Source organism: Oncorhynchus masou, chromosome 8 (genome assembly GCF_036934945.1).
Source record: "Oncorhynchus masou masou isolate Uvic2021 chromosome 8, UVic_Omas_1.1, whole genome shotgun sequence".
Lineage (NCBI taxonomy): Eukaryota > Metazoa > Chordata > Actinopteri > Salmoniformes > Salmonidae > Oncorhynchus > Oncorhynchus masou.
The window spans coordinates 28,186,764-28,212,526 of NC_088219.1; the positions used below are offsets into that span (position 1 = coordinate 28,186,764).

A 25,763-nucleotide genomic window follows, 5' to 3' on the forward strand; every position below is an offset into this window, starting at 1 on the left:
CACTTCAAACTGGATGAAGATTTTTTCTTTAACGACGTGAAAGATTTACAATCATTGGAAATTATACTGGATGAGCTCAGTTCAAGGCTATCTTACCAACGGGAGATTAAAAACTGTAATATCTTATGTTTCACAGAGTCGTGGGTGAACGACGACATGGATAAAATACAGTTGGCTGGTTTATCCGTGCATCAGCAAGACATAACAGCTGCCTCCTGTCTATATGTCAATAACAGCTGGTGCGCAAAATCAAATATTAAGGAAGCATCAAGGTTTTGCTCACTCAAAACCTGTTATGGCTAGGCGTACTGCTAGCGGCACACCTCGACAACATCTGGTGAAATTAATGAGCGCGAAATTCAAATTACAGAAATAGTCATATTTAACATTTATGAAAATACAAGTGTCATCCATCAAAATAAAGCTTAAATTCTTGTTAATCCAGCCGCTGTGTCAGATTTCAATAAGGCTTTACGGTGAAAGCACACCATGCGATTATCTGAGGACAACGGCCTGCACACAAAAGTGAAAAACATTTTTCAACCAGGCAGGTGCACCACGAAGGTCATAAATAGCGATAAAATAAATGCCTTACCTTTGAAGATCTTCTTCTGTTGGCACTCCAAAAGGTCCCAGATACATCACAAATGGTACTTTTGTTCGATAATGGCCTTCTTTATGTCCCCAAAAACTCAGTTTAGCTGGCTCGCTTCATTCAGTAATCCGCCGGTTTCCCTCCTTCAAAATGAATACAAAAATAATAAAATTTTCCAAACAAGTCAAACAACATTTATAATAAAACCTCAGGTACCCTAATATGTAAATAAATGATAGAATTTAAGACGGAGAATCGTTATTGTCTTTACCGGAGATAAACAAAGAACGCAGCCAAAATGGGAGCCAAAAAAACTACAAATTCTAGCTCATTTTAACAAAAACAAGCCTGAAACTCTTTCTAAAGACTGTTGACATCTAGTGGAAGCCTTAGGAACTGAAATCTGGGAGGATTTCGCCTCATAATAAACATGACAGCCATTGGAAATAGTGCTAGACTGATTTCTTCTCCCGATGGTTTGTCCTCGGGGTTTCGCCTACCATATCAGTTCTGTTATACTCACACATTATTTTAACAGGTTTAGAAAATTTAGAGTGTTTTCTATCCAAATGTACCAATGATATGCATATCCTAGCTTCTGGGCCTGAGTAACAGGCAGTTTACATTGGGCACGCTTTTCATCCGGACATTAAAATACTTCCCCATAGCCCAAAGTAAGAGCTGTGAACACCATGAACGACCTCGATAAACCCCCAGAACACTAAATAAGAAATTAAAATAAACCCCAGAACACTAAATAAGAAATTAAACATGTGTACTGTGTTCCTCGTGTCAAGAACGCAATGACAAAACCATCGAAGACATTCTTTGGGATGCCCCTGATTGTTTTAATGGAGTGCGGGATATGAGTGACGGCCATATGGGTTACATTTTCCAACCGGACGATTCAACAGTGAAGATTTTCACAAACAGCAGCCACAGCACCCTTTTTCAAAGCAGGGAGTTTTTCTCCTGCGTTGCGGATGAGAGAATGGCTTAAGATACGTCTTGCGCTATGCCAGATCAAACAGGCCCTGAGTGGGACAACTCTGCCGGGGTACGCACTGGAAGAGGAAGTCTGCGGGCGAGATTATTGGAAAGCCATAAGAATCTCTTCAGTGGCATAATGTCCCGACTCCAAAGTGGCAATTTTAGGTTGTGCCGAATTCAATAGTTCCAATACAACCAAATCAGTTAGTTCGTATGTATTTTCAAAAGCCTGCACGGAGGTCAACTATATTGTGCCTGTCTTTAGCTTTAGGTGGAGGGATTATCATACATTCCTTAACATGATGAAACAACTTGTCAAGTGTCTAGGTGATGCAGGTAAGGCGGAGTCAGGCGCAGGACACAGAGATGAGTAATATTCGTAACTTTACTCAAACACAAAACAAAATATTCCAAGAAGGAGAAAAATATTCCAGCTCACAAATTCAAGACAACTAAACATGAACAAACACGCACAAAACCATGGGGGAACCAGAGGGTTAAATAGGGAACAATAATTATGGAATGGAAACCAGTTGTGTACAATAAAGACAAAACAAATGGAAAATGAAACGTGGATCGGTGGCGACTAGAAAATCGGTGACGTTGACCGCCGAACGCCGCCCGAACAAGGAGAGGGACCAACTTCTGCGGAAGTCGTGACACAACTGGAACATCTTTCCAACATCGTGAACAATTACGCCGATGGGCGTTTCTATCCTTAAGGTAGAGTATCTCATGATAGACCACACTATTTACCAATAAAGTTTTCATCTATATTCTGTCTATGTACCACCACAAACTGATGCTGACACTAAGACCACACTCAATGAGCTGTATAGAGCCAAAAGCAAACAAGAAAATGCTCATCCATAGGGGGCACTCCTAGTGACCGGGGACTTTAATGCAGGGAAACTTAAATCCTTTTGACCTAATTTCTAACAGCATGTAACATGTGCAACAAGAGGGGGGGGAAAACTCTAGACCACCTTTACTCCACACAGAGACGCGTACAAAGCTCTCCCTCGCCTTCCTTTTGGCAAATCTGACCATAATTCTAATCTTCCTGATTCTCGCTTACAAGCTAAAACTAAAGCAGGAAGTACCAGTGACTTGCTTAATACGGAACTTTTGCTAGCACAGACTGTAATATGTTCCGGGACTCATCCGATGGCATCAGTCACCGGCTTAATCAATAAGTGCATTGATGACGTTGTCCCCACAGTGACCGTACGTACGTACATACCCCAATCCCTCTATGCCCTCAGATGAACCATCGACAACACAATGGTGGTAGGCCTGATCACCGACAATGATGAGACCGCATATAGGGAGGAGGTCAGACATCCAACAGTGTGGTGCCAGGACAACAACCTCTCCCTCAACGTGATCAAGACAAAGGAGATGATCATGGAAAAGGAGGGCCTACCCCTTCCCCATTCTCATCAACAGGGCTGTAGTGGAGTCGGTTGAGAGCTTCAAGTTCCTTTGGTCTCCACATCACTATCATGGTTCAAACCCACCAAGACAGTCGTGAAGAGGGAATGACAATGCCTATTCCCCCTCAGAAGACTGAAAACATTTGGCATGGGTCCTCAGATCCTCAAAAAGTTCTACAGTTGCACCATTGAGAGTATCCTGACTGGTTGCATCACCGCCTGGTATGGCAACTGCTCTGCCTCCAACTGCTCTGCCTCCAACCGCAAGGCGCTACAAAGGGTAATGCGTACAGCCCAGTACATCCCTGAGGCCAAGCGTCCAGCCACCCAGGACCTATACCAGGCAGTGTCAGAGGAAAGCCCTAAAAATTGCCAAAGACTCCAGCCACCCTAGTCATAGACTGTTCTCTTTGCTACCGCATGGCAAGCGGTACTGGAGTGCCAGGTCACAGCTTCTACCCCCAAGCCATAAGACTGCCGAACAACTAATCAAATGGCTACCTAAACTATTTGCAGTGAACCCCCCCCCCCCCTTTATTTTTACACTGCCGCTACAGGCAATTTATTATCTATGCATAATCACTTTACCCCTACCTACATGTACGTATTACCTCGACTAACCTGTACCCCCGCACATTGACTCGGCACCAGTACCCACTTTATATAGCCACGTTATTGTTATTTTATTGTTGATCTTTTATTTTTACTTTAGTTTATTTAGCAAATATTTTTCTTAACTCTTGTTTTTCTCAACTGCATTGTTGGTTACGGGTTTGAAAAGTAAGCATTTCACGGTAAGGTCTACTGCACCTGTTGTATTTGTCGCATGTGACAAAACATTTGATTTGAAGACAGGGAGAGGGCAAGGAGAGAAGCGGTTGGAGACAGGTATATGAGAATGAGAGAGAAAGACAGAAGGCTGTGCATGCAGGCCGTAACAGTCACCGATCTGCAGCTGGCCCTGGCATTTACTTTAGTAACACAGTACATTTCGATGTCACCCCAGGCCAATAAGAACCATGCAGAAAATGTCAATGCATTGCAAACACCAGACAAATGTACTCTCTGCCAGTGTCAATGGCTAGTGTTATTGATCCCATAAATCTTATGAGGCGAAGGAAAGAAGTCATTGCTAATACCTGTACACTTTCAGGTCACGATGTTGTAGAACTAAAGACAGAGTCAGAACAGCTGAGCACTAACATTCAGTCCAGACCGCTCGCATGTGTGTCCGCCATCGCCCCATGTTGATTTTGTCCTCCCACACCATACGAGATAAGGGCAGGCAGGTTGAAATATCAACACGAACTCTGAACCAACTATATTAATTTGGGGACATGTCAGAAAAGGCATTAAACATGTCTGGCAATTTAGCTATCTAGCTTGCTGTTGCAAGCTAATTTGAAGTCCACACTCCAGTCCTGTTGGTGGTGGTAATGCACCTTAAAGTTGGTTGCCAACCGCCATATAAAGTCCAAAGAAGAAGAAGCCTGAATGAGGAGAGATTACTAGAAACAAACTCGGTTTATCCTGTTATCTGTGGATTCATTGTCAGAGTAGAGGATTTTGTGCATTTCAGGTAAAATAACAACCCAATGTTTATATCCCAGGACAAATTAACTAGCAACAGCAAGCTAGCTAGATAAATTGCCATGAATGTTTGATGCTTTTCGACCTGTTCTCAAATTAATATATAGTTGTGTCCTGATCGTGTCTGGTGTGGGTCGACAAAATCAACATACGTGGACGCACGCGAGTGAACGGTCTGGTCAACATGTAACCCTGTTTATCCTCTCAATGATTACACAGTCAACAATTAACATTATGGAGCTTCATTCACATGGGCAACACCACTATTATACTGATCAAATTATGTGCAGCTCACAAACTGATCAGTATGGATAAATGTTATTGCAATGAAGGGACAGCTATACTGTTGTAGTTATTATTAGATTCCAGACATGGTATCATTTCAATGGAACTACCGAGGTAAAGACAGTTTCAGGTTGAATATTCAACTGTTGTCTTCCTTACGTCCACCAACAGCAGTTTGGGACCGTCAATATAGTGACAAATCAACATTTTCAAATTCCAATAGCTATTTAACCATTACTCTGAAAACTTTCAAAACTGGTTCTAGCTAACCCGATGGCATAGACACACTTTGCACACATTTATTTTTTGTCAATTTATGTCTATTTTAAAAGATTTATTTACGTTTTTTAATTTCAATAGCTTATTGGTCATATGACCTACTGAACTCAAACATGGTTCAGAATGTCCACTGACTACTCTTCTATATTTCCCACCCTTTAGTTTGTCCATTTTCATCCATTTTTCAAAATGTAAAATGACAATAGCTCCTTGGTCATGTGACCTAGGGACTTCAAACAAGGTTCAGAATGTCCACTCCATGGGCCTAAATGATTACAACATCAATCAATTGTCGATCAGTGTATTGTAAAACACATTCAGTAGCCTGTGTGGTAGTTGAAAAAGGGAAATGACAGATACAGTGTTACAGAATATGTCATTTGTGCTCAGAATTTAGTGTTCTGGCATAATCAGTACCATAACCTGTTCCAGATACAGATTACTGGAAGTGGCAGAATTGGACTCTCACATTGCACACCCTTTAGTTTGTCCATTTTCATCTCACAAAATTTTACATAAATTTTTCTAAATTTAAAATTTCAATAGCTCCTTGGTCATGTGACCTAGGGACTTCAAACAAGGTTCAGAATGTCCACTGAGTACCCTTCTATATTGCTCACTCTTTAGGTTGTCAATTTTCATTTGACAAGATTTGACATAAATTTTTCAAAATGTAAAATTTCAATAGCTCCTTGGTCATGTGACCTAAGGACTTCAAACAAGGTTTAGAATGTCCACTGACTATACCTTCATATCGCACACTCTGTTTGTCTACTTTCATATCATGATATTAGACTTAAATCTGTAAGCTTTGCTTTTTTAAGTCAACAAATGTTCCATGCTCAGAATAACTATCTTTCACATGGACACTGATAAGATCCACAAATGGCTGTATGTGGTATGGATCAAGGACAGGAGAGGTGTTTGAACAGAGGTGCTTAAAGGAAGGAGCACAGATAGGCCTCATGAAAAACAATGTTTCATATGCTCTTTTTAATCACAGTAATAGGCAGGGATTTGTCAGTCAGAGTGAGCTTGATAAGGTGAAAGAATCCTTTTCATAGCATCACTTTCATATACTGTACATTAAGACAAATCCTTCTACGTTGAGTATTAGAACACAGTTTACATAACCTGATAATGACTTGATATTTGAGTGCATTCACAGTAAGCCACCTGCAGACAACTTACAAAATGCAATAGTGCATTTGAGGGTTTGTTTTTCTGATGAAAATAGTTATTTAATGCATGGCCTACTATTTCTAACTGGGAAAATAAATTCCTACGTCTTTTTTGAGTAAAATCATTTTACCAAAATTGATTTAGGTACATTTTTGTGAAGAGGTATGAGGGTTGTGATATGGGTTATTTAATAGTAAAATCTTTTAAGGGATCAATACATTTCTATATTGCTTCCCCAGTATCTGCATGAACCATGAGGCCAAGTGTTTTTGGTTGACCCTGCTGGACAGAAAGAGAAGGGGGAATCGGAACACGCTGCATTCAGGTCTTAGTTATTCCATTGTACTGGATCTAATACATATTAGCATTTTACCTACATTCATAAGTGTCATAATTTATGACATACTGTGAAAAACTCTAGGCTGCTGTCTCTGTCACTTTCAGACATGCGCAGAGCAGACTGAAAGGGGAAGGGTAGCTCTTGACTTGAACCACGGGGGATTTCTGTAAAGAGAGAGTAATCCAAAAGGCACAAACACACCCCTCGACTTTCAATTGGCACCGTTGACCAGTATGTATTCTCTCCTGATTGGCTCTGTGGTGCACAGTCTGGCAGTCTGACTAAAGTGCCAGAGGTATGAGCAGAGACATCCTCCTTTGTATTTATGGGAACAAATATTTCCGAACACTTTGGATCCAATTCTTGGATAGTTAGAAAACACAATGCATAAATACAACAACAAAAAACATTCTAATTACTGTCGTGAGTAACCTCAACCTTGTTGGTCTGTGGGTGTTTGGGCCAATAAAGTGCCAACTCAATTCTACCACTGACTAGTCTCTCATGCCCCTATGAACGGGGACACAGGGCAATAGTTTTTAATCTAAACCAGACCTTTTTTACTGGAGTACACTAACCCCTAATTGGAGCTCTTTTCTTGACACACAGTAGCAGTTTACCAGATAAGAAGTAAAGAAGATCAATAAGTAGATTGTTGGAAGTGTGTATTACGTCCTGTGCTGGCCACATTGTCATATCCATTCTGGATTCTGAGTGGTAAAATCATAGTTGAAAAATGCCTCTATGTATGTGTATACATTTTCCCCCAAGACAGAACTGCCAAAGGAGGTGGTGTTGCAATCTACTGCAGAGTTCTGTCATGCTATCCAGGTCTGTGCCCAAACAGTTCGAGCTTCTACTTTTATAAATCCACCTTTCCAGAAATAAGTCTCTCACTGTTGCCGCTTGTTACAGACCCCCCTCAGCCGCCAGATGCACCCTGATCACCATATGTGAATTAATTGTCCCCCATTTATCTTCAGAGTTTGTACTGTTAGGTGACTTAAACTGTGAAATGCTAAACACCCCGGCCATCCTGCAATCTAAGATAGATGCCCTCAATCTCACCCAAATTATCATGGAACCTGCCAGGTACCACCCCAAATCCATAAACTCCGGCACCCTCATAAATATCATCCTGACCAACCTGTCCTCTAAATACACCTCTGCTGTCTTCAACCAGGATCTTAGCAATCACTGCCTCATTGCCTGCGTCGGTAATGGGTCCGCGGTCAAACGACCACCCCTCACCACAGTCAAACACTCCCTAAAACACTTCAGCGAGTAGGCCTTTCTAATTGACCTGGCCCGGGTATCCTGGAAAGATATTGACCTCATTCCGTCAGTAGAGGATGCCTGGTTATTCTTAAAAAGTGCTTTCCTCACCATCTTAAATAAGCATGCCCCATTCAAAAAAAATTGAACAAGGAACAGATGTAGCCCTTCGTTCACTCCAGACCTGACTTCCCTTAATCAGCACAAAAACATCCTGTGGCGTACTGCATTAGCATCGAATAGCCCCCACGATATGCAACTTTTCAGGTAAGTTAGGAACTTATTGGCAGACTCAACAGCCTTGGGTTCTCAAATGACTGCCTCACCTGGTTCACCAACTACTTCTCAGATTTAGTTCAGTGTGTCAAATTGGAGGGCCTGTTGTCCGGACCTCTGGCAGTCTCTATGGGAGTGCCACAAGGTTCAATTCTCGGATCGACTCTTTTCTCTGTATACATCAATGATGTCTCTCTTGCGGCTGGTGATTCTCTGATCCACTTCTACGCAGACGACAACATTCTGTATACTTCTGACCCTTCTTTGGACACTGTGTTAACTAACCATGCAACTCTCCTTCCGTTGCCTCCAACTGCTCTTAAATGCAAGTAAAACTAAATGCAGGCTCTTCAACCGATCACTGCCTGCACCTGCCCGCCCGCATAGCATCACTACTCTGGACGGTTCTGACGTAGAATATGTGGACAACTACAAATGTCTAGGTGTCTGGCTAGACTGTAAACTCTCCTTCCAGACTCATATTAAGCATCTCCAATCCAAAATTAAACCTAGAATTAGCTTCCTATTTCGCCACAAAGCATCCTTCACTCATGCTGCCTAACATACCCTTGTAAAACTGACTATCCTACCGATCCTTGACTTGGCAAATTGGATGCAGTCTATCACAGTGCCATCCATTTTGTCACCAAAGCCTCATATGCTACCCACCACTGCGACCTGTATGCTCTCGTTGGCTGGCCCTCGCTTCATATTCGTCGCCAAACCCACTGGCTCCAGGTCATCTATAAGTCCTTGCTAGGTAAAGCCCCGCCTTATCTCAGCTCACTGGTCACCATAGCAGCACCCACCCGTAGCACGTGCTCCAGCAGGTATATTTCACTGGTCACCCCAAAAGCCAATTCCTCTTTTGGCTGCCTTTCCTTCCAGTTCTCTGCTGCCAATGACTGAAACTAATTGCAAAAATCACTGAAGCTGGAGACTCATATCTCCCTCACTATCTTTAAGCATCAGCTATCAGAGCAGCTTACAGATCATTGCACCTGTACATAGCCCATCTGTAATTATTTTGCCACTGTGGCCTATTTATTGCCTTACCTCCCTAATCTTACTTCATTTGCATACACTGTATATAGACTTTTCTATTGTGTTATTGACTGTATGTTTGTTTATTCCATGTGTAACTGTGTTGTTTGTGTCACACTGCTTTGCTTTATCTTGGCCAGGTTTCAGTTGTAAATGAGAACTTGTTCTCAATTGGCTTACTTGGTTGAATAAAGCTGAAATAATAAATACAAAAATTCTGTATGTGGGAATGTCTTATGTCCGTTCTACATGTAGTGTTGGTACATGGAATATTCCGCAACTGCATATATCATAAATTGCTATTGCAAATAGAAGTATTATGTTCAACAACTGACATTTTCAAATATTATTGTGACAAACACACTTTGGTGCTTACAATTAATTCTCTATTGTCATAGATTTGGTGGGCACTGTCATCTGTGATCTTTGTGATATGACTTTCTTTTAGTCACTTAATATTTTTTTCTTAAAGTCTACAAACGCTCAACATGTATTCACTCTGTGATAGGGTTGGATCCTATATGCTACTTTTATTATTGTCCTGTAAATGGTTCAGTGCCTATAATGTAGGCTGTGTGTAGAAAGGGGCATAAAGGAAATGACCTTCTAGATTATAGTGATAAGGAAAACAGCATACACATTTGGCTTGTGTATTCATTTGCCTATAACTAATCAGAATTCCATTATGTTTACATAAAAAAAGAGAATACTTCAAAATGAGAAGATCCTGTCATGGAAAAGATGACTGGGCGGACAAAGTGGAAAGGAGGGGAAATAATTCACACCATGCAGTAGGACACCTTCAGCTGCGCGGTCTTTGTAATGCAGGTTTAATAGTTATATTTTCAATAATGAATGGTCGCTGTTATGTGACAATTACGTCAAAAACTATTTTATTTTTTGGTGTAGATTGTCACGAGTCCGACCGAAGGTGGCTCCCCTTCCCGTTCGCGTGGCGGTCGTCGTCGCCGGTCTCCTAGCTGCCACTGATTTCTTTCCTCCCCCTCCTTATATGTTTATTGATGGCACCTGTTTTAAGTTTGTAATTAGTTGGGCTTTATTAGTCAGCCGGCCCGCCCGTTTCTTTGTGCGGAATTGAATATTGTCACCCTGGTGTTGGTTAGAGACGAACGTGCTGTTGTATGTTAGTGTATAGTGCTGTTATATTTTCGTTCCCCGTATCTGGGGCATTTTGTTTTAAGCACCCAGTGTTTAGTGGGTAGCCGTGTTTTCACTGTGTGTGCATTAAAAGAGCACTATACTGAACTCTCTGTTTCCCTGCGCCTGACTCCACATTCACAACACCCAGGATCTTACACAGATGGTCAAGGAAGTTGCACAGAACTTCCCCAACATCCCCTCCCAAATTGATATGGAGCCTTCAAAAACACATGGAGCAACTGCGAAAAGAAATGGCTGAGGATATACACTGCTCAAAGAAATAACACATCCTAGATCTGAATGAATTTAATATTCTTATTAAATACTTTTTTCTTTACATAGTTGAATGTGCTGACAACAAAATCACACAAATTATCAATGGAAATCAAATGTATCAACCCATGGAGGTCTGGATTTGGAGTCACACTCAAAATTAAAGTGGAAAACCACACTACAGGCTGATCCAACTTTGATGTAATGTCCTTAAAACAAGTCAAAATGAGGCTCAGTAGTGTGTGTGGCCTCCATGTGCCTGTATGACCTCCCTACAATGCCTGGACATGCTCCTGATGAGGTGGTGGATGGTCTCCTGATGGATCTCCTCCCAGACCTGGACTAAAGCATCCGCCAACTCCTGGACAGTCTGTGGTGCAACGTGGTGTTGGTGGATGGAGCGAGACATGATGTCCCAGATGTGCTCAATTGGATTCAGGTCTGGGAAACGGGCGGGCCAGTCCATAGCATCAATGCCTTCCTCTTTCAGGAACTGCTGACACACTCCAGCCACATGAGGTCTAGCATTGTCTTGCATTAGGAGGAACCCAGGGCCAACCGCACCAGCATATGGTCTCACAAGGGGTCTGAGGATCTCATCTCGGTACCTAATGGCAGTCAGGCTACCTATGGCGAGCACATGGAGGGCTGTGCGGCCCCCTAAAGAAATGCCACCCCACAACATGACTGACCCACCGCCAAACCGGTCATGCTGGAGGATGTTGCAGGCAGCAGAACGTTCTCCACGGCGTCTCCAGACTGTCACGTCTGTTACGTGCTCAGTGTGAACCTGCTTTCATCTGTGAAGAGCACAGGGCGCCAGTGGCGAATTTGCCAATCTTGGTGTTCTCTGGCAAATGCCAAACGTCCTGTACGGTGTTGGGCTGTAAGCACAACCCCCACCTGTGGACGTCGGGCCCTCATACCACCCTCATGGAGTCTGTTTCTGACCGTTTGAGCAGACACATGCACATTTGTGGCCTGCTGGAGGTCATTTTGCAGGACTCTGGCAGTGCTCCTCCTGCTCCTCCTTGCACAAAGGCGGAGGTAGCGGTCCTGCTGCTGGGTTGTTGCCCTCCTACAGCCTCCTCCACATCTCCTGATATACTGGCCTGTCTCCTGGTAGCGCCTCCATGCTCTGGACACTACGCTGACAGCCACAGCAAACCTTCTTGCCACAGCTCACATTGATGTGCCATCCTGGATGAGCTGCACTACCTGAGCCACTTGTGTGGGTTGTAGACTCCGTCTCATGCTACCACTAGAGTGAAAGCACCACCAGCATTCAAAAGTGACCAAAACATCAGCCAGGAAGCATAAGAACTGAGAAGTGGTCTGTGGTTATCACCTGCAGAACCACTCCTTTATTGGGGGTGTCTTGCTAATTGCCTATAATTTCCACCTGCTGTCTATTCCATTTGCACAACAGCATGAGAAATTTATTATCAATCAGTGTTGCCTCCTAAGTGGACAGTTTGATTTCACAGAAGTGTGATTGACTTGGAGTTACATTGTGTTGTTTAAGTGTTCCCTTTATTTTTTTGAGCAGTGTACTAAAAATGTCTAGTATGTAATGACGACATTTAATTCAAAGTAAATGTAAATTCTTTATTTTTATGTAGTATGTTCAGTTCATGCCTATGATTTCAGAGTTCAACAAAGCCAACAACTGCTTCATGTGTGACACGGATAAAGAACCTGGATGTGGCCCAAAGACTGACTGGGTTAGTAACTTTATTTAACATGTTTCTAATCTTTTGACAACAGTGACTGCATGTAAAGACAATTTATGATTTAACATGGCTAATTCGTTATTCGGCATACTGCATTGACATTTGATATTATTTATAACGTGTTACGTTTGTTTTGTTTTAGATTGAATGTTTTGCATGCCAACGGTGGTTCCATGTGCTGTGCCTAGGAATGAAGACAAAATAGTTCAACAGAGTAAAGAACACAAACTGGAAGTGCAGTCTTTGTTGTTGAATATGTATGCTATACCCCATCCACACTGACGAGGCTCTGAAATGTACATCAACCAGGGATAAAGAGAAAGTTAAGTGTCTGACATGTTGGAAAAGATTAAAGGTCTACAATTTCAGGTTAATTTGTCAATATTACATTTTTATTTACTTGCCACCATTACTGTGGTTACATGTTCAGTATATGTATTGACCAGCAAACCCACTGCAGCCTACCTCACCAGCTCACTCTCCATCCCTGCTTTGGACAATTAATAGCATGACTCTCATACTTTGCCCTTTTCCTTTATGGTTGATATTAACAACGAAATGAGATATTATCTGTCTCTCTCCTATTGTGTACCACTGTTAAATACTGTGGGGAAAAAATAATGGAAAATAAGTACTTAGAACTACCAAGTATTATAGATAAATATTAAAGAAAAGTGTAAACACAACACTGGACCGAACCCCCTAATTGTCAAACTACTATTAATGTACAACAATATAGAAGAGACATAACTAGAGGTTGTGCAATATGGGTGTATATCCACTGCACGCTTCTTAGGTGTGTAATTGACATGACCAAGGAGCTATTGAAATTTAAAACTATGAAAAATGTACGTTACACCGCGTGATTTTTACAGTACACAAACAAGAGTGTGCAATATAGAAGGGTACATTCTGCACCATGTTTGAAGTCAGAAGGTCACATGATCAAGGAGCTATTGAAATTTAAAATTTTGAAAAATGTAATGTAAACTCTTGTGAGATAAATGGACACACTAATGGATGTGCAATATAGAAGGGTAGTCAGTGGACATTCTGAACCTTGTTTGAAGTCGTTAGGTTACATGACCAAGGAGCTATTGAGATTTTACATTTAGAAAATTCATGTAAAATCTTGTGAGATGAAAATTTACAAACTAACGGGTGTGCAATGTGTAGCTAGCTAGCTAGCAACCCAGCTCGAGCTACATCTTTTTCCGATTAGTTACCTAGCTACCTACGCTTGGTCTGACAATGATGAGAGGGTTGAGACGGGGACAATCCCTCGTTCAAGACATCTATAAACAACTACTATCGCGGACCCATGTGTCACGATAAATGACGACCTCCTTGCTCTGTTTGTCTTGAATGGGATCCATGCTTCTTTACACAATGTATAGCATTTTGTCTTACATATATAATGATACTGTACAGTCGTGGCTAAAAGTTTTGAGAATGACACAAATATTAATTTTCACAAAGTCTGCTGCCTCAGTTTGTAGGATGGCAATTTACATATACTCCAGAATGTTATGCAAATGAACTGAATCCCAAGAAAACATTTCCACTGCATTTCAGCCCTGCCAAACAAGGACCAGTTGACACTAGGCTATCCTCCAAAAGTCTTCGCATCACTCTGCGTGCAGATGCACTCACACCTGCGTGCTGCCATTCCTGAGCAAGCTCTGTACTGGCGGTGCCCCGATCCCGCATCTGAATCAACTTTAGGAGACGGTCCTGGCGCCCTGAAGTCTTCTTCACAACAATTGAACCGCTCTCCTTGAAGTTCTTGATGATCCGGTAAATGGTTGATTTAGGTGCAATCTTACTGGCAGCAATATCCTTGCCTGTGTAGCCCTTTTTGTGCAAAGCAATGATGACAGCACGTGTTTCCTTGCAGGTAACCATGGTTGACAGAGGAAGAACAATGATTCCAAGCACCACCCTCCTTTTGAAGCTCCCAGTTTGTTATTTGAACTCAACCAGCATGACAGAGGGATCTCCAGCCTTGCCCTCATCAACACTCACATCTGTGGTAATGAGAGAATCACTGACATGATGTCAAGAAGGGCAGCAAAGAAACCACTTCTCTCCAGGAAAACATCAGGGACAGACTGATATTCTGCAAAAGGTACAGCGATTGGACTGCTGAGGACTGGGGTAAAATAATCTTCTCTGGTGAATCCCCTTTCCGATTGTTTGGGGCATCCGTAAAAAAGCTTGTCCGGAGAAGACAAGGTGAGCGCTACCATCAGTCCTGTGTCATGCCAACAGTAAATAATCCTGAGACCATTCATGTGTGGGGTTGCTTCTCAGCCAAGGGAGTGGGCTCACTCACAATTTTGCCTAAGAACACAGCCATGAATAAAGAACGGTACCAACACATCCTCTGAGAGCAACTTCTCCCAACCATCCTGGAACAGTTTGATGATGAACAATGCCTTTTCCAGCATGATGGAGCACCTTGCCATGAGTCAAAAGTGATAACTAAGTGGCTCGGGGAACAAAACATTGATATTTTGGGTCCATGGCCAGGAAACTCCCCAGACCTTAATCCCATTGAGAACTTGTGGTCAATCCTCAAGAGGAGGGTGGACAAACAAAACCCCACAAATTCTGACAAACTCCAAGCATTGATTATGCAAGAATGGGCTTCCATCAGTCAGGATGTGGCCCAGAAGTTAATTGACAGAATGCCAGGGCGGATTGCAGAAGTCTTGAAAAAGAAGGGTCAACACTGTAAATATTGACTCTTTGAAATCAACTTCATGTAATTGTCAGTGAAAGCCTTTGACACTTATGAAATGCTTGTAATTATACTTCAGTATTCCATAGTAACATCTGACAAATATCTAAAGACACTGAAGCAGCAGACTGTGAAAATTAATATTTGTGTCATTCTCAAAACATTTGGCCATGACTGTAGATGGACAGTCCCACAGCTAGCAGTTGTGCGAATCAAGTCTTGCATTGCGACACACTGAGGGAGTATCTAAAACTGTCGGGTGCTATTCAGAAAGTGAAAAAAGCATACTGTAGTCTATTGGTCTGACTTCAAATGTACTGGTACATTATTAGGACTATTAACATGAGATTCAACCACTATAAACTCACAAATATAATATTTCACAGAAGGATAAAGTCCAAGTCCTGTGACAAAAGTAAAGAATTTATAGATAGTCCCTGATGATAATTGACGTCATACACCGACAGTTAGTGTTCTTTTAAACCTAATCTTAACCACACTACGAACCTTATGCCTAACCCTAACCTTAAATTAAGACCAAAAAGTGAATCTTTGTTTTCATGAGGTTTTAACATATAGCCAATTTTGACTTTGTGGCTGTTTGTAACTAGTGACAACCAAGATTAACATGAAATTAGGATTTAGCGGAATATATCGGTCACACCGTTCATATAGGCTACCTCAATCGATCACACTGTAGCAGAGGTACTGGATCGCCACTTCCTTTCTGACTGTAGCATCATAAATAGGCATCATATATAGTCCGAGATATTGATCTGATTTAGCCAATCTCTGCATGTTTCTATTGACAGTATCAGAGGAAGGTTTGAAAAATTGCCAAAGACTCCAGCCACCAAGCCGTAGACTGTTCACACAACTACCGTCTGGTAAACGGTACCGGAGCAATGGCTCTCGGCTCAGAGACAGCTTCTACCCCCAAGCCATAAAACTGCTAAATATCCAGACTGCTAAATAGTCAGCATTATTATTAAACAGGTGCACCTTGTGCTGGGGGCAATAAGAGGCCACTCTAAAATGTACAGTTTTGTCACACAACATAATGCCACAGATGTCTCAAGTTTTGAGGGAGCATGTAATTGGCATGCTTACTGCAGGAATGTCCACCAGAGCTGATACCAGATCATTTAATGTTCATTTCTCTGCCATAAGCCGCCTCCAACTTCGTTTTAGAGAATTTGGCAGTATGTCCAACCGGCCTCACAACAGCAGACCATGTGTAAACACAGCCCAGGACCGCTACATCTGGCTTCTTCACCTGCGGAATCGTCTGATACCAGCCACCCGGACAGCTGATTAAACTGTGGGTTTACACAACCAAACATTTTCTGCACAAACTGTCAGAAACCGTCTCAGGGAAGCTCATCTGTGTGCTCGTTGTCCTCACCAGGGTCTTGCCTGACTGCAACTTCAGTGGGCAAATGCTCACCATCGATGGCCACTTTCAAGCTGCAGAAGTGTGCTCTTCATTGATTAATCAAGTTTTCAACTGTACCGGGCAGATGGCAGACAGCGTGTATGGCATTGTGTGGGTGAGCGGTTTGCTGATGTCAACACTGTGAACAGAGTGCCCCATGGTGGCGGTGGGGTTATGGTATGGGCAGGCATAAGCTATGGACAACGAACACACATGCATTTTTCCAATGGTAATTTGAATGCACAGAGATACGATCTGTCGCCGTCCCCTCATGTTTCAGCATGATAATGCACGGCCCCATGTCACAAGGATCCTGTGCACAATTCCTGGAAGTTAAAAATGTCCCAGTTTTTCCATGGCCTGCATACTCACCAGACATGTCACCCATTGAGCCCGTTTGGGATGCTCTGGAGCGACATGTATGACAGTGAGTTCCAGTTCCTGCCAATATCCAGCAACTTCACACAGCCATTGAAGAGGAGTCAGACAACATTCCATAGGCCACAATCAACAGCCTGATCAACTCTATGCAAGGGAAAAGTGTCGCCCAACATGAGGCAAATGGTGGTCACACCAGATACTGACTGTTTTTCTGATCCATGCTTAACTTCTTTTAAGGGTTATGTGACAACAGATGCATATCTGTAATCCCAGTAATGTGAATTACATAGATTTTTGGCCTAATGAATGTATTTCAAATGACTGATTTTCCTTATGAACTGTAACTCAGTAAAATCTTTGTTTTTGTTCAGTGTACAAACTATATACACACTCACTCACACACTCTACATTGACACTCCCACACAAAATCCATACACTATATACACACACACATAGACTGACACAACACATATACACATTACATACGTACATTCACATACACTTTTGCACTCATCATTTTCTGCTGCTGCTCTGTTTATTTTACTCTTATTATCATCTATCACAATGTCACTTTACCCTGCCTTCATTTACCTACTGTATCTAAACTCTTAAAAAAAAGTGTTATCTAAATCCTAAAAGGGTTCTTTGGCTGTCCCCATAGGGTAACCCTTTGAACAACCATTCTTGGATCCAGGTAGAACCCTTATGGGTTCAATGTAGAACCCTATCCACAGAGGTTTCTAAGTGGAACCCAAAAGGGTTCTACATGAACCCAAAAAGGTCCTACTTGGAACCAAAAAGTGTTATCCTAGGAAGAGCCGAATAAACCATTTGGAACCATTTTTTTCTTAAGAGGGTACCTCAAATACCTTGTACCTCTCTATACATTGATCTGGTACTGGTACTCCCTGTATATAGCGCCATTCTTGTGTATTTAATTTTATTCCTCGTGTTAGTTATTAAATATATGTATTTTTATTGTTTTACTCTCTATCGTTTGGAATGGTTCGTAAGCAAGCATTTCACTGTAAAGTCTACACCAATTGTATTCGCCGCATGTGATAAATAAAAATGTATTTGATTTGGAAAGTGTAAAGTGATTGACAGCCGAGTGAACAAATAACAAGACGCAATGCAGCCCTACAAACCAATCACAAGCCATAGGGCGTTTTATGGTTGAATGGGAGGAGTCGTAATCTAAAATGGCCGCCGCCACAAACAACAACTGCCAGATATTGAATATTCTCTCCGATATTTTTCTTCGTCAGACCATGACACTAAAAACATATTGGACGTTTGTGATTATTCTTATTACAACTTGTCGATCTTTTGCCGACGATGATAATCATGAAATGGAGGAGTTTCTGAAAAGGGAGCATTCATTGTCAAAACCCTATCAAGGTAACGTTAGCGCCATTGTATCACCCTTTATTATAGTATAATGTGAGAACGCTGAAATTAATGCTGTATATTCGACATTGCAACAATGTTATACTGACTGTGGAGTGTTGATGCTCGTAAGATCGTTTTTTGCTCCCACTACATCAAGGCTCTACGTTATGTACAACTTGTTTTATATAATATGACAACTGTCCCTCAGTCTTTTCTGTTCTATGTGTGTTACAAATAATGTGTGCTTAGGTGTGGGGTCGTCCAGCTCCTCCCATTGGGAATTGATGGGCGATGCCATGGTAACCACAGAGCAGGTGCGCCTCACAACAGACATGCAGAGCAAGCAGGGGGCAGTGTGGGCCGCATCGTCCAGCTCCTCCCATTGGGGGAGCTAATTGATGGGCGATGCCATGGTAACCACAGAGCAGGTGCGCCTCACAACAGACATGCAGAGCAAGCAGGGGGCAGTGTGGAGCCGCATTGTGAGTACAGAACATTGCACACTGTTAAGTCTACATCACTGATACTCTCTATCAGAGGAGGCTGGTGGGGGGAGCTATAGGAGGATGGGCTCATTGTAATGGCATTAATGGAACGGAGTGTAACATGGTTTCCATGTGATCCCGGCTACCCCTGGTATTCCGGTATGGAAACTTTTGTCATGTCCCTGCACTGTGGAGGCGCTATGGACAGTGTGCTCCGCCCTGGTGGACACTGTTGACTGCCTACAACTGTCATCCTTGAGCTGGCACCCATGAAAGGGAAGGGAATAATGACTCTGACAGTAGGGGGGCAGGGCTGTGCGTCATTGTATCCTGGGGTTGGACTTTCTTAGGAGTGCCAGTTAGACCTAAATAGGGGCACACTGAGCTTCGCGCGGACAGCCAGGGAGGGACGGGAAGCTTTTCATGCTCAGTTTGAACTGTTAGCTCATTTTAGGGGGTGGTCGGATGAAGAAAGGGCACTCCATGGCCCCCCGGGCTACTGCGCTCCGAACTGAGTAATAGACGCAGGCAGCCTAATGTCACATTCACTCAACCCAAGCAAACCCTTTACAACAGTTTTGCAGACAGCAGCTTTGCCACACCCTGTGCCCAGAGCAGCCAAACGAAACACAAGCCCTGGTCCCAGGGTCTGCTGGGGTTGTGGCCAGTCCCCCCCCATATCCCCCAGTCACCGGGGTATCATAGAAGCAGACGAGGGCAAGCGGATGGAGTATGTTGTGTGGCCAGGTTGGACTCCCCAGCCCCGCACAGTCACAGGTACCCCAGATGGACAGTAGGGGGCAGGGCTGTGCCATCACCCTTGTTGCTTTCTTAGTGAGGGAGGGGCACACTGAGCTTCCAGGGAGGGAGGTCACCATGGCTGTGTTGCAGCAGAGACTCTTGACAGCTGTGTGTGACTTTTCGAGTCCCCCTGTCAGCAGCTACCTCCATGACACAGCCCTCTGTTACCCCAGATGGGAGAGGAGAGGACAGTTGCTGTATTGAATTCAGAATTCAGACAGTTTTGCGTTGAGTGAGGGAGAGGTGGGTCAGACTCATCTGGTGCAGCATGAGATCGACACAGGTGATGCTCGACCCATCAAGATGCGTCCCCGCCGTATCCCGCTGGCACGCCAGGAGGCGGCAGACAAGGCTGTGTTGGAGATGCAGCGGGCAGACTTCATTGAGCCCTCAGACAGCCCCTGGGCGGCGCCAGTCGTCATGGTTCCGAAGAAGGGGGCAAGCTGAGGTTCTGTGCGGACTACAGGCGGCTGAATGAGGTAACCAGGAAGGACTCATACCCCATACCACGTATCGATGAGTCGCTGGACCTGGTTAGGGGGTCCTCCTGGTTCTCCTCACTAGACCTCCGAAGTGGCTATGGCAGGTGCCCCTCTCCCCAGAGGCCAGAGCCAAAACTGCGTTCTCCACTAACAGAGGACACTGGCAGTTCAAGGTCCTGTGCTTTGGCCTGTGCAACGCTCCAGCTACTTTTGAGCGTTTGATGGACAGGGTGCTGGATGGCATCCCCCGACAGCAGTGTCTGGTATACCTCGATGACATCCTGGCCCATGGCAGCTCCTTCCAGTCAGCCCTGGAGGCGCTACGGCGTGTGCTGGAGAGGGTGGCTGCCGCAGGTCTGAAGCTCCACCCCGAGAAGTGCCACTTCATGAGGAGAGAGGTGTCCTTCTTGGGCCACCGAGTGGGGAAGGAGGGGATCAGCACCATGGAGGACAAGGTAGGGGCTGTCAGAGACTGGCCCACCCCCACCGACCAGCGTCAGCTGAAGAGCTTCCTGGGCCTGGCCTCGTACTACAGGAGGTTTGTACGGGGCTTCTCAAGCGTTGCTGCTCCACTGAACCGCCTGCTGCCGAAGGACAAGGCTTTCACTTGGACAGTGGAGTGTGAGGAGGCGTTTCACCCTCAAACGTGCACTGATCGAGGCCCCCGTGCTCGCCCCCTGACCTCACCTTGCCCTTTATCCTGGACACAGACGCGAGCAATGTGGGCATGGGTGGGGTGCTGGCCCAGGTGGGGCCAGAGGGGAGAGAGTGGTGGCGTACTTCAGCAAAACATTTGACAAACATGAGCGCCGCTACTGTGTCACCCGGCGGGAGCTCTTGGCTGTTGTGGCTTCCGTCAAACACTTCAAGTACTACCTGGGTGGTCTGCCCTTTACTGTAAGGACTGACCACTCTGCTCTCCAGTGGCTCATGTCTTTCAGAGAGCCAGAGGGGCAGGTGGCACGCTGGTTGGAGGAGCTTCAGCCGTATGACTTCACGGTGGTGCACAGGGCAGGGGCACGCCACTCCAACGACGACGCCATGTCCCGTCGGCCCTGTACTGCAGACGGCTGCCGCCACTGTGAACGGAGAGAGGGACGGGAGAGAGAGCTGCGGGCAGAGGAGGGTGTCTGTGCCACAGTGTGTCGGGCGAGCGGGCCTGTCTGCTGCGAGCTGCAGACTGTCGACGTGGCTGAATGGCGGCAGCAGCAGGGACGGGACACAGACCTACAGCCAGTGCTACAGTGGGTAGAGGCGCAGGTGAGGCCACCATGGGAAGAGGTGACAGCGCTACTCGCGACCAAAGGGTTGTGGTCGAAGTTTGAGAGACTGCGGCTGGCTGATGGCGTGCTACAGCGGGCATGGAAGGAGTCAGCTACGGGAGAGGAGAGGTGGCAGGTGGTGGTCCCAAAAGCATTGCGGGAGGCTGTTCTCCAGAGTACTCATGGGGGTGGGGACTGGACACTTTGGGGTCACAAAAACACTGCGCCGTCTCCGTCAGGGCTTCTACTGGAGGCAGCACAAGAGGGATGTGGAGGACTTTTGTCGCCGCTGTGACAACTGCACAGCGAGAAAGGGCCCCCAGGACGCTCTCATGCTCAGCTCCAACAGTTCCCAGTGGGGGCTCCCATGGAGAGGGTGGGAGTGGATGTAGTTGGGCACCACAGACAGTGGAAACCGCTGGGTGCTCACGGCCATGGACTATTTCACAAAATGGCCCGAGGCCTATGCTCTGCCTGACCAGGAGGCAGAGACCATCGTCGACGCCCTGACAGCGGGGATGTTCAGCAGGTTTGGAGCTGCAGAGTCCATCCACAGCGACCAAGGCAGAAACTTTGAGTCCCGTGTGTTCGCCACCATGTGTGAGAGGCTGGGTATGCACAAGACCCGCACTACTCCTCTCCATCCTCAAAGTGATGGCCTTGTGGAGCGCTTCAACAAAACGCTTGGACAGCAGCTGGCCATCGTCTCTTCCAAACACCAGCGTGACTGGGACAAGCACCTGCCTATGGTCCTCATGGCATGCCGCTCCGCTGTCCAAGACTCCACCTCCTGCACGCCTGCCCTCCTCATGCTGGGGAGATCCGCACCCCTGCGGAGATGGCGTTTGGTCGGCACCTGGATAGCCCTCATGTTCCTCCGGGGCCGGAGTATGCCCGGAGACTCCAGGACCGCCTGGAGACAGCCCACACCTTCGTGGTGAATGCAGGTGTGAGGCAGAAAAGGAACTATGACGTGCACACCCGGGGAAGGCACTTTGTGGCTGGGGAGCTGGTCTGGGTCTACAGCCCCCTAAGAAAAAAAGGCAGATGCCCCAAGTTGGACAGTCACTGGGTGGGACCCTGCAGTGTCCTGGAGAGGGTAGGGGAGGTTGTGTACCGGGTGCAGCTTCCTCCCAGGGGGAGAAAGGTGGCACTGCACCGGGACAGGTTAGCCCCATACAGAGGGGCCTCTTTTCCCCAAACCCCAGGAACCCCCACAATTCCCCTCTCTGGCAATGACATTCTCCAGGCACCCACCCTCAGGTGCCGCAGACAAGGCTCCAGACAGCCCACTCCCCTGTTTCCCCCTGTGTCACCGCGTGGTTCCCCAGAGCCACGGACTGTATTACCCGTTCCCGCTTCCTTGTCCCCCATATCCCTGCCTTCATCCCCTGGTTCCCAGGGGGCACTCTGCGACCATCACGGCCACGCAGGCAAAGGAGACCTCCGGGTCGCTTCAGAGACTTTGTTTGTTCCCTCGGGGACGAGGGACTTTGTGGTGGGGGGCTGTGTAGCGACCCGCACAGACAGCTGTGTGTTATGTCTTAGGCTAGGATGTGGTTGTGTTGTACTGACCAGTACCCGGTGTTCGCGGGGTCCGACATGTCAGTCAACCTGCTATCTGCCAATCACGGGAATGCCTGGAATGTTCTGATGCCGGGCATCCTGGTGGTTGGCGGAGTGGCGTGGAGGGGTTGGGCAGGGGGTGAGCATTGAAGTTAAGACCAGGTTCAGCCTTTATTCTCTCTCTCTTACGTCTGGGCTGCCCCAGAGAAGGTCACGATTGGCTTATGGGTTATCTGTTATCTTTTTGGCGTGTGCTACGGCCCAAACAGTAGCCTGTGTGAAGTTGGTTTAATAAACCGTCTATTCGCAAACTCAAGCCTCTGTCTGGACAATTGTTCCTTTATGATCTAGTCAGGTCATTACAATATGTTTGATACCGTTCCATTGATGCCATTCCTTCCACCAGCCTCCACTGCTCTCTGCATGTCACATTTTGCACAGCTTTGCCAAAATGGTCATATCTATGTATGTTTGTGTGGCCAGCCCTGTCACCTAAGGGACTGGGAGTTACAAGTGCACTTTAAGATTCATGGCCAAGGCAAGAAGAATCTGAATGGGGATGGACTGGCAATTTGGTACACCAAGGAGCGCATGCAGAAAGGTACTGTCCCACAATGTAGTTCCAACAGAAATACCAGAGTGTAGGTGCAATGCAATGCAACTGTATAAATGCATTTCTGTAAATGTGTAGGTCCTGTGTTTGGGAATCAGGACCTTTTCACAGGGCTGGGTGTATTTGTGGACACGTACCCCAATGAGGAAAAACACCTTGAGGTACAGTATGTGCATATACCTGTCAACCTCTTCTATGTGTTTCTGTGGAGGGAAGGAGTAGCTACAATACTGTTACATGCTATGTTACCAATTATAGGACTTTATCTCAACCACTTCCTTTTTATTTTATTGTACTGTCCGGCAGCAGTGTTTGTGTCATATCCTGTCAAATCTGGGTCAACATGTCCTGATCTTCCTGTGCTCTGAGAGGGGCCTAACTGGCAACTAACACCTCCCACCTCAAAACAGACTGTAGTCATACCAAGCAAGACAATACAGTGGAATATTTGAGTTTTTGTTGGGAGTGCTTGTTTTGGGCAGGGCTCACATACCTGTGTAATGGGCCTTGTGTTGTGCTTCTCTGTTTTGTGCATCCCTACGGAGACAGGCACAGAAGACGAGGTACACCACACGCACACAGGTACCCCATGTTTGGACCACCCATACCAAATGCCCCCCATACCCCTCTCCTTAGTTACTCTCATCAACCCCCTAATGAACAAGCTGCCCCACGTTCTTGTTGTTTTACTACCTATTAACAATTGGTTGCACCTTGAATAAAAATGTGCGTTTGGATGAGTAGGGGATTAGGTAGAGAATGAGATCACTCAAGCAACTGTTACCAGCAGTATTGTACTGTTGTGGATGCTGCATCTTTTACCTGTTCTGATTCTATCTCTCACTATTCAGTACCTTCTTTCTTTTTTCACACCTTCCACCAGAGGATCTTCCCCTTTGTGTTGGCCATGGTGGGGAACGGAAGCATTAGTTACGACCACGAACGAGACGGGCGTCCCACTGAGCTGGGCGGCTGCAACGCCATGGTGCGCAACCTCAACCACGACACCTTCATCTTTATCAGATATGTCCGTCGCAGGCTCACGGTGAGAGCAGGCACACACACACATACATTTGAACGACTCTACGATGTTATCAATATCCAAGTTATTGTGTATTAACTTAATAATAATGTAATGCCTCATTTCATCCAAGATGCATATTGGGTCACTTCTGTACAAACAGATCTGTTGTGTTGAAGTGAATTGTTTCATTCACACCCGTTAACTCAACTTTGCAAGAGAATGTCAGAGATATGATGCTTTGACTGTTAGGTAGTGCCTGGGCATACTTTGTTCAACTAGCTCTCACAGTCTCACGTCAGAATTAGATGTTCATCCATGTTTCTCAAAATGTAAAGTTTTGAAGTTGTTCCAAATGTCACATTTCAAAGTATTTAAGGTTAAGTTTAGGCATTAACTAACATTTGAGGTTAGGGTTAACTTTGGGCATTAAGTCTGAATGGTTAAGGTTTGGGATAGGCTTTAAGAAATAAAAAAAGTTATATTGCTGGATTCGAACATACAACCTTTGGCACCAGAGGCAGATGCTTACTGGCTTGCTGTATTGGCTTGCTTGTATGACATTCCTGTCCACAGCACCCTAGCAAAACCAAAACCTACACTGTACTTGAACCTAGTGGTCGGTTTCCACGTCATCTCCCGGCGTCCTCAGACATAGAAGGATTTCGAATACTGACTTGTGTCATGGGTGACCTGGCTGACCCTGTTAACCATACTCCTAATCTCTATCTCTACTAGATTATGATTGACATTGATGGGCAGCATGAATGGAGGGACTGCCTGGACATACCGGGGGTACGGCTACCTCAGGGCTACTACTTTGGAGCCTCGGCCGTCACTGGAGATCTCTCTGGTAGTACTCCCCTCTACTGTGTTTTACATAGTAGCGTGAATGAAATCAGCTGTTTTATTGCCATGAATTAGCGCCTAGTTTTCATTTACTTCATCTACTTGGTGTTTCATTGAGGTCTCTAATTTCAAGTGAGAAGACGTTTCATCCCAGATTATCACTATCATTTATTTTGATAAGCCCAGAATGAAATTAATGTGACACGTAAGTCAAATTGAGGGCATGTGGTCTAATAGGGAACTAAGATATTGCATTTTGGTCCATTTGAATGTG

At 45.1% G+C, this 25,763-nt stretch overlaps 1 protein-coding gene across 3 annotated transcripts in view; it reads left to right on the forward strand.

Moving 5' to 3' along the window:
• Window positions 1-25,763, forward strand: part of LOC135544475 (VIP36-like protein) — a 32,966-nt gene that overhangs the window by 5,555 nt on the left and 1,648 nt on the right. For 2 of the 3 annotated variants that reach the window (XM_064972114.1, XM_064972115.1), the window contains exons 1-6: window positions 18,810-18,892; window positions 23,490-23,607; window positions 23,698-23,780; window positions 24,169-24,201; window positions 24,503-24,664; window positions 25,379-25,493. In XM_064972114.1, coding sequence (XP_064828186.1) covers window positions 18,821-18,892; window positions 23,490-23,607; window positions 23,698-23,780; window positions 24,169-24,201; window positions 24,503-24,664; window positions 25,379-25,493 — 583 coding nt within the window. In that variant the 5' untranslated portion in view covers window positions 18,810-18,820. Of the gene's footprint in view, window positions 1-12,376; window positions 12,451-12,601; window positions 14,257-14,356; window positions 18,420-18,659; window positions 18,725-18,809; window positions 18,893-23,489; window positions 23,608-23,697; window positions 23,781-24,168; window positions 24,202-24,502; window positions 24,665-25,378; window positions 25,494-25,763 lie in introns of those variants that run through there. The other variant, XM_064972116.1, reaches the window with a different exon arrangement.